General features: G+C 35.9%; 1 protein-coding gene across 1 annotated transcript in view; it reads right to left on the minus strand.

The window, feature by feature from the left end:
- Positions 1-15850, minus strand: part of Hat1 (histone acetyltransferase 1) — a 67539-nt gene that overhangs the window by 39066 nt on the left and 12623 nt on the right. The window contains exons 4-5 of the mRNA XM_089101797.1: positions 12238-12313; positions 6623-6743 (exon numbers count right to left, since the gene is read on the minus strand). Of these exons, the coding sequence (XP_088957923.1) occupies positions 6623-6743; positions 12238-12313 (197 nt within the window). The remainder of the gene's footprint in view (positions 1-6622; positions 6744-12237; positions 12314-15850) is intronic.

Below are 15850 nucleotides of genomic sequence, written 5' to 3' on the forward strand. Positions count from 1 at the left end.
AAAAATGTTTTAATTTTCTGCTATTCAGAAGAATAAAAAAAAATCAGCAGACTATTTTCAATTTCTAGGTTCATTGAAAATAAAACCATCAATCAATCAATGTCATTTATTTTCTGTATAAACCACCTTCTGTCCCTATTTTCTACTTCGGCCTATAAGGCGGTTTCTAATATTCCCAACGATTTAGTGGAATTTAGATCGTCTCCGCAAATGATACTGTGAAAATTGTCGAATATGCGCAGAATGGTTCTGGTGTTGCCTCTTACAGTGACGTAGCTTTGAAGGACCATTTATTGCAGCATCTGTAGCCTAATTAGTACAGGGAATCAGGAATGCCAACTGGACAAGTTTTATGTCAAAAAGCCACATTCCCAGGTGCTGGGACATAACGACAAAAAAGGACATATTTTGTAAATTTATGACATAAAACGAAACATATTACATTTCCGAAACGGATATATATTTTAGTTAAATGTTACTCTTCAACAAAATAGTGATTTTTTCCGGTTTTATTTTTATTTTATTTTTCCTTTTTTGAGCCTCCCGGCTTTGCCAAATATGTTGTAAGCAAAGGTTTTTCTCCAAAGTGATTTATATGCTTATATAAGTTTTGTACTTTTAAACTAAGTCATTTTGCATGAATGTTTTATATGGATTTTTTTCGTTTTCATTATAGTTGATGTTAACTGGCCGCTCTGAAAGGGGTTAACTAAGCGTCTTTTGGTCAATAATACAACTGGTAAGAAAATAACCTCTAGTTTCTGAGATTTAAATATAGACACATTTTAACTAAAGGTGAGACATTTTTGGATGCTCAAGGGACAGATTCATGAACAAAAAGTTGGCAACCCTGCAGGGAATGCGGTAAAGAGGAATTGTGTAGAAACTCTGGTAACAGGAATCAGACGAGTAGCAGAAGTCTCTGTTTAGGTGGGAGACTGCAAAATAACAAAGATGGCTCTATAAGCCTATCATAGTCTCAAGTCCGTTGCTGCGATATGAACTACAAAAATATGTTGATTAACTATCAGACCGTCTATCTTTGAAGTGGCACATGTCTGCTTCCAATAAATTTCAACATATACAAATTAATGGCAATCGATTGCAGGCTACCCTTATCACGTGAGATAAAGGAAATTTGCTTCTATGAAACATTGTAAACACAAATGTGTAATTTGGATAACTTGCCAGAGCTCCAACATACACTCACAAATATTCTTGACTGGTTGTCCCTGTATCAAATCGATACTGCTGAATTCAGATCTGCCCAGAAATACATTTTATTTTTATTTTTTGTACCCAACAAATAATCTCCAGGTTGCTGATTACTTCTTTCTTCCTAGTGATAGCTTTACATTCTTAAATAATTTATCAGTTGCAAGGTCTTGGCTCAACCACTAAATCAATTGTGAATCCCTTCTTCCAGCTGTTAATGAAGTTCAAGTTTCTTATGATATCAATTGTTTGAAAATTTCTTTATTCTATACGTCGAATACATGGCCGTCACTATAACAAATCTACTAACGACACTTCTTCTTCGCCCTTAAATCTGCTTCAGAATAATGTAGCCGCGCCTGATTGTCGCAAGAATCTGCTATTTAGCGAAGATATAATCAATCCATTTGAATACAGAATAAATATGATAGTATGCGCACGTTTGAATCTTGGGGAAAGCAAATTCTTGAGATAAGTCGAACTATTTGCGTTATTATGATTTTTGACGCGATAGTCATTGTAGCGGTGGTTCTGGCCTCTTTTGAGCTCTTGATTAGCACCCAATCCCACTGTCTCCCACAAAATTTTCACACCAAACAAACTTTTTGTTTATGAAAAAAATATTTATCAGTTATTAATTATGTTAATCTTTTTTTAGCAAATTTTTAGTCTATTATTTAACTTGTTTAATTATTATTATTTGTTTTAATTTGATTGTTTTAATTATTAATATCTAATAATTTATTTTATTAATTAATTGATTATTTAATATTTTTTTTCATTTATTAACTGGGCTCTCTACTTTATTTCAATAAAAATTAATTTCAAAATTACAAAATGATTATAATCGTTATTTATTTGAAATTTTGCACCCCTTAAAATTGCACCCGCACCCGGGGAACGTGTCGAAAACCACTTCTGAGCCACTAATACCTTCAACTCAGTCTCGCAACTTTCATAAGAGGTTTATCATGCCATAATGGTCTCATTATGTAAGACCATTGCATGAAACTGCTTTTTTTGGATTTCATCAATGAATCTAAGAAGGTTTTCCATATATGGTACCGGTACCATATATGGTACCAGGTATGGTACCAGGAATGCACATAATTTCGTAGTCGAGTATTGAGACACCACGCGTCACGGCTTCACTTCACTACCCGTTATTTAGGTCTAGAATATTCACCCATTTTGTAAATGAAACTAATAGATACACCTGGGCCATATTGAACCCACCCCGAAATGTTTGTCTGACTGGTAAAAACGTAACAAAAATGGAAATAAACAAATTTTGTATGCGTTTTTTGAGGTTTTTTTGTGAACTCCCCCCCCCAAAAAAAAAAAATCGAGTAAAACCCCCTCCGAAAAAAAAATCCTGGGTGCGGCTTTGAGATACACAAAGGGAGACAATCTCAAATTCTTCTTTACACATGGTCATTATCCAAGCAATACTTTTCCCAAGTATACCCGAGGATTATTGCAATTTCATAAGAGGTTGAATCTTTGGTGCCATAACACTTGGATTAATAGTAATTAAAACAGTAATAAAAAATCAGTTTGAGCAAAGCCCACTGTTTAAAAGCAATTGACCATAATCTAGTTTAGTAATCTAATTTACTAGTTTAGTAATCTAATTTAGTCTAGTTTAGTAATCTAATTAGTAATCTAATTTACTATGCAAATTAATTCCTCCTTTTCATCAAAATCGTTACTAGTTACGTAACTTATACACGCAAAATTATTGTTTATTAGTCGGGGAGCCAAAGTTGAAAATCTGACAAAATAGCAATCTGAGGGGGACAAGTGATTTGAGAGAGGTTTTAGACTAAATCGACCATGCTGATTATGAATATCTCGGGAATATAAGCACCAAAGGTGCGCTTGGTGGTTTTTTGCAACTAAGTTCGTTGATTTTTCTATTTCACTCAGACTAAGTCCAGCTTTCTACTAGAATATTGTTGTTGTCTCTTTTATACCTAGCCAAAACATTAGGCGATCGTTAATTCCAAAACATTAGCCAAAACATTAGGCGATCGTTAAACACCAAAAAAAAAAAAAAAAAAAAAAAATCCTGCTCCAAGCACTACAGCTTCATTATAAGATCAAATTTCAAAGCTGCTTTCATAAATGTCTTCTTCCCCACAGAATATGCAAAGCTCGTCGTGTCAGTGCCACTAAGGCAGTGTAGAAGTCCAATGCTGTCAATAAAGTCCCGTGGAATAGAAATAGCTAACTCGTGCACAGGGAAAATTCTGTCAGGAAATTGGAGGAATAGCTCCTTTTTGTTCTCTTTCGTAGCTAACAGCGTAGAGGAGTGTTGCAAAAGTATTACCAGAATATTTGTGTCATTGGCCCAAACAATAACAGAAGAACTTCCATTCCTAAAGCTGGAAGCAACATGGACTGCTACAGGCATGTCTGCTTCTTCATGTGTGCTTGCAAGCTCAAGACTAAGAGGAGGCAAAGGTTCCAGGGATCCTTTTCTGTTGGGGGGCAATATCCCAACATGTCGACGATCAGGGAAACATCCAGCAAGTATAATATCAAAGTTCTTACTTTTTACTTCCAATATTGCTCCAAAACTCATAAATAAAAGCGACCAAGTTAGCTTTCCAGTAAGAACTTCTAAGAATTGATTGCCAGGAATCACCGAGTTTGATGCTGTCACTATTTGTGGTACTGAACTTCAAACTCAGCTCACCCCTTCGTCTATGGCAGCCACTGCTGTCTTTTAAGCACACTGGTGAGCCGGTTGGGTCCTTGATTCCATAAATTCCATCATACCGGTCAGAAACCACATGCAGTTGGCATAGATTTTCTGGGAGCTGAGTAAAAACCTTGCACATCAACCTTCTTGAAAAATCAGACAATGTCTCATCCCTTGACGGAGTCATAGTCCTTAAGAACGGTATAAAGTCCAGAATGAGAGATAGCCTCGAATTGACATCAAACACTGGCAAAGAGCAGGCCTTAGAATCTAGGCAAGACAACCCTTATATAAAGTTTATCAGATCAGATTTCTTTCCTGTTCTTAATCGGAATCCCTCGGATTGCACTTCGAACAATGCCAGGGAATATTGGAGGAGCTCATGCTGAAGTATTTTTTTTTTTTAGCATGTCAGTTGGTGATCCTGGATTTTTACCAACATTAAGCAGAACTTTTTTAACTGCTTCTACTTCTTCTACAGGGTTAGCAAAAGTACGTTCTATGCCAAGCAAGCCTTTTTTGTAAGAAGTTTGGTTGCTGACAGTCCTTTCTTAGAGCATGGTACTTAGCATTGCACTTGCATCTGGTCAATAGAAGTTCTCGGACACGTTTTATATCACTAACAGTGGGAAGCTGTCCTTTTCCATCGGTTTGGCAGATTTTGCATAATATTTTTTTTTTTTTGGGGGGGGGGGGCTATATAGAGCATCTAATTTTTTCTGGCAAATGATTCCATGCTATCCTGCCAAATAGAGAAGAAATTTAGTACGGTACTAATGGTAACCTTAGAAAAAAAAAATTCAAGATTTTCTTCATGATATATAACCGATCCATTTTCCAGTATCTACAGACTATTATAGTCTATAATAGGACGCTATAAACAGTGGAAGGACCTGGTGAAAAAAATCTTCAAACCAGAAAGTAATTAAAGCCCCCCCTCCAGCAGTGATAAGAAGTCCAAAATGGAAGAAAAAAGACACTTCTTAGTGCTAAATTTCAATTTTTTCGCCTCTGTAAAGCATACTCATATTCAGTCTTGGTCCTTTAAAAGATGGAAAATGACAATTCTTAATGCTCCATTGTAGAGGCAATGGGCCTTGGAGGTTTGAGTCTCAACCCACTTGAGTCCGCCCTAAATAATAATAATAATGCTCCATTGAACAATTTTACAACTTTGTGGCATAGTATTGGGCATTGCAGCATAGTATTGGCCAAAAAGAAGGTACCACTAAACCTTCTTCCACCTAGCCTAAAAATTTTTTGTGCCACCTAATAGCACGTCTAGACTATCCGCTTTCTTGAAAAATGGGACGGAAATCTGGAAATGTGGACAGGTCTTCCATCCGCTTTTTCCGTTTTCTGGGCAGGAAGGATCAGAGGGTCCGAAAATGGAAAAATGGGACGGAAGACTGCAGTGTGGACAGCTTTTCTGGAAAAAATGACAGAAGAAGGAGACGGTTAAACATGATAAGTGATAAATAAAAATAGTTGTCTGATGTGGTTTAAAATAGAAAAAAGGTAAATTGTCTAACTGAGGCTCTAAAATTGTTTTCTATAGGTTTTGGCTCAGAAAAACAGATTTGATAAGGATGGCTGATAAACTTGTATCGATATTTTTTTTTAAACCGCCAAGTCTGGAGGGCTATTTCTTTTTCCGGATATCCATCCCATTTTTCCAGAAAGCGGATAGTCTGGATGAGCTATAAAGTTAGTGACTTGAAGAGCAATGGTAAATAATTAGATTCTTTACACACAAAAAAGGAAAGAGAAGACAGCCAAGTAATGTCAGTGTACCACCTTTGCTAGAATATTCTTGAAAAAAACCTGTACCACCTAGGCTAGCTGACAAAAGAGCCAAGCATTTCGTAAAACCCTTCCCGTGGACACCCCTATAATTTACTGAATAATAGTAAGAAACAAGTTGCTTTTATCAGGGGGAACTAATCTGCACCTTTACCCTACTTTTAAACCACTTAAGTAAGCCTCAAACTATCCTTTGACCCCAAAACTGGTAAGACTTTTAGCCTATGCATTATAAATTTATATACCAAGGATTCCTGAAAGACGAGGCGAAACAATAAAAAGTGAAATACTGGTAAAAACAAACCTTTGAGGATCAGATAATAGAGTTAATTAGCTTTTTAACCATCAATTTGCACCAGCATGGCAGATGGCAGTAAAGATAACTATAACAAAGCCACGAGAATGATGCAGTGTCATCTACTTAACACTGAACAAGTTAAGTTTTAAATTGTTTACCATAGATGATTGAGTCGAAACTTTGACCTCATATTAAAGTATGAAGCGCACATTGGTGGTCGCAATTCCCGAAATAAATGGAATCAGCATGTTCAAAAACATCGTTTCCAAAAGTCAGAACTCATGTACCAAAATGTTTTTTACAAATCGTTATTTGACGACTTTTTCAACTTTGGCTCCCCGACTATATTATAGAAAACACAATTTATACCCAAAATATAAACAATCTTTCTTTCTTTAAATGGAAACAAATTGTCTTCTTATTTGTTGTAAAAAAAAGCAAGAAAGTTTCTTACAAGTATTTTATAATTTGCAATGACTGTGACGAAACTAGGGAGAAGGGGTCTATACTAATCCAGTAAGAGAATTGAACTCGTCTAGAACAAGTTTAAACAAAATAAATTATTAATTACATATAGGGAAAGACAAAAAAAAACATACCTTAACATCGAACTTTTTCTGATCAACTTTGGCCGTATATTCTGTTCCAACGTAAGTATTGAGGTGGCCAGCAGTATAGTAAATCTTAATACTTAAATCTTTGTATCCAAAAATCTTCTCACTAAAATTAAACAGTCAAAGATTAAAGTTTTAGCTTATTTAGAAAGCAGCTTTTTCGAAAATAATTAAGGAAGTCTAGGAAAAGAGTGACAAAAGGGGCAATCAAAAAACAAAATAACATAGAAAATAGATGCACCGTGGAACGGTGCACCCAGCGGAACATTGAATAGACTGGCTGGATGCAATCATAGTATTCAGCCTAAACCACACTATCACAGCCCTGAGCATCTTTCTAGTACACACGAGGTCGGGGGTTCGATTCCCAAGAGTAAAAATTTAACCCTTTCCAATTATTGGGCGTTGGGACCTATTTTCATCTTTTAGAACACCAAAGGAATTTTGACGATCAATATAATTAGTTCTTACTAAATCAAACTAAACTCAATCAATGAGTTTTTTCATCAGTCAACCGATATTCTTCTTTCAGTGGAAAAATTAAGTTCTAAATTAATTGATGATGCGCCAAGCCATCTTGGTCCTAACCATCGTCTTATCCGCCTGTTTAGCTAAGTTGTTGTTTCTGTTTTGTGTATTTTTTGCTTATTTGTAGTTTGTTTTGTTTTTTTCTTGCCTGGTATTTCACTTTTTTCTCTTTTGTAAGTGGTGAGAAAAATATTAATATTATTCGTTTGTTTCGCTGAATGTTCTTTTTATTTGTTTATTTTACTTTAAGTGCTGTGTGTGTTTATTTTTCTTCTTTTTTTCTCTTTACTCCACTTTTTTTCACATTGTTTGTGCAATGGGTTATAAATAAGTTATTATTATTATTATTATAATACATACTAAAACAATATTAAACATCATGAATCAGTTATTTGGCCTAAGAAGCCTCGCCTCCCGTGGGCCCCACAATACGACAATCGAACACCGAAAGAACAATAAATTAAACATTAAATCACCAAATACATACAAAATAAAGAAAAGGGAAAATATACATTAGAATACAGTAAAAACGCTTAAAAAAACAATTAGTAATAACCCTAAAAGTGATAATGAGAAGCAAACAAAATAGAGAAAATAGAAGAGAAAGTAGAGAAGTTGGCATTAGAACATGAGAAAAAAAAACAAGACGAGGATTTTAATAGTTAGGGAGATTCCTGAAAATAGCTTAAAAAGGAGAGGAGAGAGATATATCAGTCGGTGTACAATTCCTGAGTGAAATTGCCTGAAAAATCGGGGGATTTTCTGACGCCCATCGATGGAGAGTAAAATCTCCATCATGGAATAAATTTCCATGGAGAATAAACTAACAACGGGGAGTACTTGTGTGATGAGGACAGAGTAAACAGAAACTGGATATATGGTGGCAGAGCTCCCTAGTATGCTGAATAAGGTAAATTTTGGTTTGGTTTCGCAATTATGTGCTCGAGAGATGATAGGCATATATCTGTTTAGAGGTCAGCCGAAGGGCAAAGCCTAGGAAGATGAAATGCTACTTTTACTGCTCTATTCTGAAAAGACTGAAGACAGTGCAAAATAAGGTAACAGAAAGCATCAAATAAGACAGAAGAGATGATATACCTGTATATGTGTAGAAGTCAGTCGAAGAGTAAGGCCTAGGAATACGAAATGCTGCTTTTACAGTTCTATTCCGAGAAGACTGAACAGAACACAAAATAAGGTTATTTGTGTTTTCCTACACAGAGCAACAATATTAGAGATATGGAAATACAAAAGCATAATGCAGAGAAAGCATCATATCAGGTGAAAGAGAAGAATTCATACGATTCAACAGAGCTGACTGAGACCTAATATGGGTTATACTGATTTTAAAATTAGGAAGCAATCGAGATTTATACCAATGAACTTGAGATATGTGGACTAAGGTATGGTCCAGCTGCCATATAATAGATGGACATTAGGAATAGGCTTGGACATGCGGTATGGTCATTTAATATGGATCACTTTACTTTTTTGGCTGTTTAGTATCACACTATTGTTTTCATATCACACATATCATTTTTCAAGTAACTGCTGGGCTCTGGAGGTGGTTGAGTGAAGTTCATCTCCAGTGACGAATAAATTACTGTCACTACCGAAAATGACTGGATAAACGTCTGGGGCAAGCCTATTAAGAATGTCATTAATATAAATCAAAAACAAGAGGGGGTTAAGCACCGATCCTTGAGGAACGCCTTTGTGTATCGCAGATGGCAATGAAGAAAGACTTTAAATACTGGGACCTTCCAAGAAGATAAGACTTGAACTAATCTTGAGGCACTTCAACGCACACCAAAAAACAAAAGCTTTTTAAGAAGAGCCAGGTTATCAAACATGTCAAAGGATTTAGTGAAATCTGAGAAGATAACTAGGACGCAGACACCTTTTTCTAGACTAACACGCGTAAACTCAGATGCATCAATGAGAGCTTGCCAGGTTGAGAGAGAAGGCCGAAAACCATACTAACGATACTAGAGAAGATGTTTACCAAAACCATACTTAGCACCAAACACAAAAGAAGACACTCTTCAACAAACAACTTCTCTGAAGGTTTTTGACACTATAGGAAGAAGAGAATTCAATCTGTAATTTGAGACCAATGAGGCATCTACTTTTATATGCATTGGGATGACCTTGGCTACATTGAAAATTTCAAGGAAAATACCTGGTATAAGAGATAAATTTATCAGATACGTTGTGGGCTCTGAAACAAAAGGGAGATTTTCTCGAAAAGGGTTGCCTTTAAATCGTGAGAATCTGCTGACGGACTACCAGACAGATTTTGCAACTTCATTTAAGTCACAAGAGAAAAGAAACAAGGTCTGATTTAAAAGGGGAATGCCACTTAATGCTTAACTTGGTGAGACAGCTGCAGCAGGCAGGGTTATGAAATACTTATTAGAAGAATTGGCGACGCACCCCCTTTTTATGCAACTGCTGTCAGGATTCCGATAATGCGGTGGCAAGGACAACTTGCGTTTCCTGCGAGAAAGAATTTCACTAAAAATGAAGAAAACTTCGCAAATTTCCTCTAAAATCCTTAATTATTTGCGCAAAATACTGCTTCTTTGCAGACCTCAAAGAAGTAGTCAATAGTTATATTGCTTAGATCTAACCAAGTCATCCGCATTGCAACTCTGACAAGCCAAATTGAATGGACGCGACTTCTGATGCGTACATTTTACAAGACTTGGAGTCATCCAAAGACATTTTGGACCAAAGCTCTTCTTGCGTTTTGGCAGTGGGAAAACGCCACTCCAATAGCGATTGTTGGGGAGTGTTAAACGCAGCCGCTGATTGATTTAAATCATCACTTCTAAGCACGGATGACTAATCATATATCCTCAAGCCAGACAAGATACTTGCAGTATGTTTATCACTGTAAGACCGGAAAGTTGTCTCCCTTTTTCCTTCCTTAGATGACTTTACAGCAGGGGTTATGACAGACAGAAAATTTGGAAATTGGTCGAAAAGGTTCGACAAAACCAGGCCCTAAGAAAACTTAAGTTTAGAAGTATAAGGGAGAAAATTGTAATCAATTAGAGTGGCAGACCCCTTGGCTGGATCATTTCTAGTAGGAAAATTGCAGTTGGAAGAAGGCAAAAAGAAGCTATAACATCAAAAAAGAACTAGCCGCAACATCAGATTCGCTTTAAGCATGTTACCAAATTCACAAACTCGTTTTTTGTAAAGAACCCCTATACATGACAGTTAATCAAAAAATAAAGAAAAATTCAATTGGAAATACGGCCAATTTATAAAATCGGCAAACTGTGTCACACATTAAAAAATTATCCCGAAAGTCTTCTATCAACGAATACGCATGTCTATGAGTTGAAACTGGGCTGAAAGTGCGTTCAAGGTGAAATCTTCTAATAACTCCGTGATCTCGCGTGAAGTTAAATACAACCCGAGCATTTGGTAGCCTTCCTGGGTAGACTTTATATATGAATTTGTGCGTTGACAGTATTCTTTGTCTGAGATCCATGTTACAGTTAGACCAATGATACCAAATGGACAATTATTACCAGCTCACAGTTAAGACATTCAGGACTCCAGTTTGTCTTTAATTCTACGTGCATTTAAGCAGAAAACAATAAAAATACTGGTGGTGGCTAGGGATGGTAAAACAGTCTCGCAAAAATCAGAAGAGGCGAAGTCATCACAACGCGAATCGGCTATTGCCTCTAAGACTGGGTCATCAATATGCTCAGTACTAGTACAATTACAGTTGATACCAACATGACAGAGAACAGCAGAATTGATAGGAGAAAACTTTATCAGAAAAGGTAAAACTGTATCACCCATCATTAAATAACAGCAAATTTAGAAGACTGTTTTGAAACATATTGTGGATACGCAATGTGGTGATCCTCTAGTGGTGAGCAATCATGATCTATCCAATACTCTTAAAAATTCGTCCTATACTTTAGTATTCTCTTCCATACTTTAGATCCTCTGGGATAAAAGGATCACCATAGATTCTATTCACGGGAAATGTAACTCATCTCGGGTTTTTTATGTACTTTTTAATAACCTGTAGAGTCTAGTAATGCAAGGTTTTTGAGGCTATTGCTTCAGTGGCGTGATTTCGTCAAAATCCTGGTGGGGGAGGAGGAGAGAATTGGAGCCAATTTTCCTAAATCAAGGGATAATGGCAGTAAAAACTAAAAAATAAGCCATTTAGTACCATTAAGGTACTTTTTAGTGCTATAAAAGTATTTTATAGTACTATAAAGGTAAACATGTACTAAAAAAAACTGACCTTTTTCTGTTGATGCTTGAATTATGCAGGTATAGTTTTGACAAGATTTTGGAAGAAGCTAAATTTCACCTTGGGGGGGGGACTGAGGTCTGGGAGGGGCAGTTGCCCCACAGCAAATTACGCCCCTGTATTGCTTCATCAGGGTTTTAAAGCTTCATGGCTTAAGCGTTACCTTTTCCGGGGATTCATGGAACCAACTTGATCTTGAAATATGCTTTTTTTGTATCTTTATTTAAAATATATAGAAAACAAAAACAATCCTAGTCATAGCTAAATTTTCATGAGTTTGCCCCCCCCCCTGTGCACGAAAACCCTTGCTAACAATTGCCAGCAAAATCTGGGACTGTAGAAAAGCACCAGTGCTTTTTCTATCCCCGATTAACTTTTAGGTATCTCCCTAGAAATTAACGTTGGTAAATACACGAACACAAACAAGAATTTTAAACCGTTAATCTAATTTTAAAACGTTAATGTAAACGTTAATTTTCGTAAATTTACTTAAAGTAATGTTTCGTAAACGTTAATTTTCGTAATTTTCGGGTAGATTTTGGAGAACCCAATTTTCTGCACAGAAATTCAGGAACAATGGAGAAACTTAAATACAGATATGACTAGTAATCTGCCTTTAAAAAACGAAAAATTTATTTTAACAACATTCCCTTCTTTTATATTATACTTACGATTGCTCCCTCCCCTTTATTATACCAGTATTAACCCTACCCTGTACATAAGTTTATTTTATTTTTTAAATCATAGCATGTTCTTTTAAAAATTAACGAAAAAAGCTTACCCCTCTCCATATATTTGATGCGACATCTCAGGCTTAAATGATATGCTATCATTCTCCAAATCTTCTTTTCTTCGCACTAAACAAGAATGAACTTTTATTTCCTATGAGCTTTTGAAGAATTACTCATCACTTAAAACAATACAGGGTAGAACAGCATTAAATTTAGAGGCCTAATATATAACATACTAATATGATCAACCAGGTAAATTTTTTGACGAATATCTAACAGGAAACTACATAAAATTTGGTCACCCAACCTGGCTCTTATAATAATACTAAAAACTACTAGAAAAAGAACATTAGGAAAATGATAAAAATTGTCTTACCGTTAAAAAAGGCTTAAAACACTAGCCCCACACGCAATGGAGCGGTGCAGGATAAAACTTACGGAATGTACGTCATTACACTCTTACTTGTGTAACTTACGAAAATTAGTCGAAGAGTTACTGAAAAAAACACAAAGAAATCGCTAATGTAACAAAAGGATTATTTGAATTTCCAAACTTCTATGTAGAAATGGCCCCAAAATCATCTCCGACAGTCTAGCAGTACTTCAACAAATCGTAGGTGACGTCATAGAACTTAAAATTGAAGAGCACAAGGTCTTTAGGGCTTCAACACGAGCCTAATTTCCGTTTTCCTTGAGGGGTAAGAAGATTTTCAATGTCGATTTTTTTTAACAGGAATCCGTTTTATAGGAACATTTTTTTTTTTTTAAAGAGGAAATGTTCCAAAGAAATAGTATAAAGCTTTCTTCTGGCCGAATGGTTAGCAGGCCAGATTCATACGCAAAGGGTTGCAGGTTGTAGCTTCAATGATGGCTACTATTTGGTTTAGGGCGAGGGTTGGCTGCGTTTCCCTGCAAAACAAGTCAAAAGTCCACCCAGCTTCAAATGAACACCTAGAGAAATCTAGGGAAAAGCACGGCAAACGTCAGATGATCTGGTAATAACCACGCTTATCACCCCTTGCCGAGGGCTGAGCATCAGGAGGTCGGCCTCTTATTGATCCGTGTCCGAAATTTTGTCTGGTTGCTGTTGAAGCAGATTTCTAGGATTTCTTGAAAATTTTAAAGTTGAATATTCTTTCACCCCCTTATCCTCAGCGTCTGAAATATACTGCAAGACACAAGAGACAATATGGCGTCACCCAGCTGATGTGAAAGCAAATCTAATTCCTCAAGAAACATCACCTCAAGGGTTATAATGCCCGAGCCAAACAACCAGTAAAGTCGCACTAGTTTATGAAAACTTAACTACATTCAAATATAGCATTCATTCTCGATAAGTAATTTCTTTAAAAAAAACCAGAAAGCTTGGAAGTAGATTTATTTCTATGTGGATTAATTCTGAAAGAAGGTACAAAGAGCATAGTATTAATAAAAATATTGGGGACCAAGTTAGTGATGATATATGGTTTCCAAACCTATGTTCCTGCCACTTGAATGTATGTATGTATGTATTTCCAAAAGAAGCCATCGAGCCATAGAAAAAAAAACATAAACATAACAAAACCAACAAAAAAAAAAAAAATTAAAAACAAAAAACGTACTTATATATGAATCTTCACGAAAATATTTATAAAGAGATACATCTTTCACGATGTATCAGCCCTTCATCAAAATACTTTGCCAAATTCCTTAATATCATTTTAACTCGTGATCTTACAATCCCTTCCACCCACCTTCTATCTGCCATCACTAACGAAAAACATTCATTTCTCAGATCCACCAATTCCTTATAATTCCCCAAAAATGAAAAATATCCTCATCATCATCCCCACGCATCGTACAAGGAATGTTTTGCTTCCGTAGCGCAAGTGCCGCGTTAAAATAATCGAAAAATATGACTATTCATAAATTCTGGCTGTTTTATGGATAAGGGTGACTCTAATACGACTAGAGCATAAGAGTACAAATTCAAATAACAGTTGTGCACTACTGATTACACCGCTAATTGTGCTAAACTTTGAAACTTATAAACAAAGTCAAAACTTTATAAGAAAAATAAAGCGAATTATAAACTTTAAAAGATAATAGACTAATTACCCTCAAATGTACAGAAAATCCCACCCCAAAAGGTTGCTATGCCCCCAAATTTAAACGGTCTTCCCAAAATCCATAAGAAAGATGACCCGTTGCGTCCAATCGTTGCATCCTACAGTTCTCCAGCTACGAATGTGGGAAAGTTTTTTGCCATCATTTTTAAGCTTCTTTTAAGTACAAGGAAATCCTAGATAAAAAAAAAACTCCATTTACCTTATTGAAAAATTAAAAAAATCACAACATAACAACAAATACTATCTTAGTGAGTTTCGATGCAGTTTCCATTTACACTTCTTCTGATGTCCATAATGGGAACAGGCCTTACAAAGAAAATTCGACTTGGTTGGATTATAAGACTTTAGAAATCGATACAATAATGACCCTTGTTCACCTCTGCAGCAAATTTCCCTTGTATTTTAGGCTCGAAGACAAATTATTTCTTCAAACTATGGGTTTACCGATTGGAACCGTTTTCTCTCCCCATTTTGGCAAATTTCTACTTAGAGTTCAGAGAAATTCAGCTTTGAATAGTTTTCCCTTGAAACGCTCTTTCTGGTTCCGTTTTGTTGGCAATATTTTGTCTTTTTGGGAACATGGGCATGATTCGGCTGTCCTCCGACAAAATCTAGTATCTACATCTGAGTAAGTTCCAAGAAAAACGCAAAAACCTTGTCTTGCTCTATGCATTTTTACCGTCTTTATTTAAACAATGAAGTGATGATGCTCATTGTAAGCCGCTGATGATTTTTTTCACTGATAAAGTGTAATTTGTCAGTTACTAGATTTTGGCGTAAATATCGATTTCTAGTATGTAGATACTAGGTATGACACGAAAACAATGGTGGGCTCCTGTGTAGATACTAGGTAATATCAATGAAACTAAGCATCGGAGAATAATTTCTTGCACCATTGGATTCCTCGTGGTCTTATTAGGCGGGATCCATTCTTAACTAAAATTCAAATTTTTTGTAGATACTAGGTTTTGTCAGAGGACAGCCGGATTCTCTAAACGATTTTTTGGTGAACAATTTCGATTTCAAGACAACAATTTCGATTCAAGCCTTCAACCTATATCCGAGCAGGAAGATTCAGGGAAGCTTGCTAACTTACAAATTTTAATTCTAAATAAAAACTTCAGATCTTGAATTTTGATCTATGGGAAACCCACCCACATTCATCGTTATCTGTATTTCTCGCCATGCCACTCTCCTTCTGTGGTGGTAATCTCTTTAATCGACCGAGTTCTAAGAATCTGTTCACATAATCATTCAGCCTCTGAATTAAATTACGCATGTTTTATTCTGTAAAGATTACCGTATTACATTTACTGAGAATATCATAGATAGAAGATAAAAAAAAGATAAAACAAGAAAATAACGAACCCAAACCCCTTTCTTTAGTGATTCCGGAAATTGAAAACGAAATCTTTACCACCTTGCCTTATATCCCGAAACAAGCGACAAACTTGGAAAAATTCTTCTTTCATAAATGAACTACCGGTTGAACGTGTTTTCATTTCTGGAGAGGATAAAAATGACCCTATACTGGGAAGTGGTGTTTACAGTCCCT

The sequence above is a fragment of the Artemia sp. Qi Xiang Cuo genome, chromosome 15, assembly GCF_049724085.1.
Source record: "Artemia sp. Qi Xiang Cuo chromosome 15, ASM4972408v1, whole genome shotgun sequence".
Classification (NCBI taxonomy): domain Eukaryota; kingdom Metazoa; phylum Arthropoda; class Branchiopoda; order Anostraca; family Artemiidae; genus Artemia; species Artemia sp. Qi Xiang Cuo.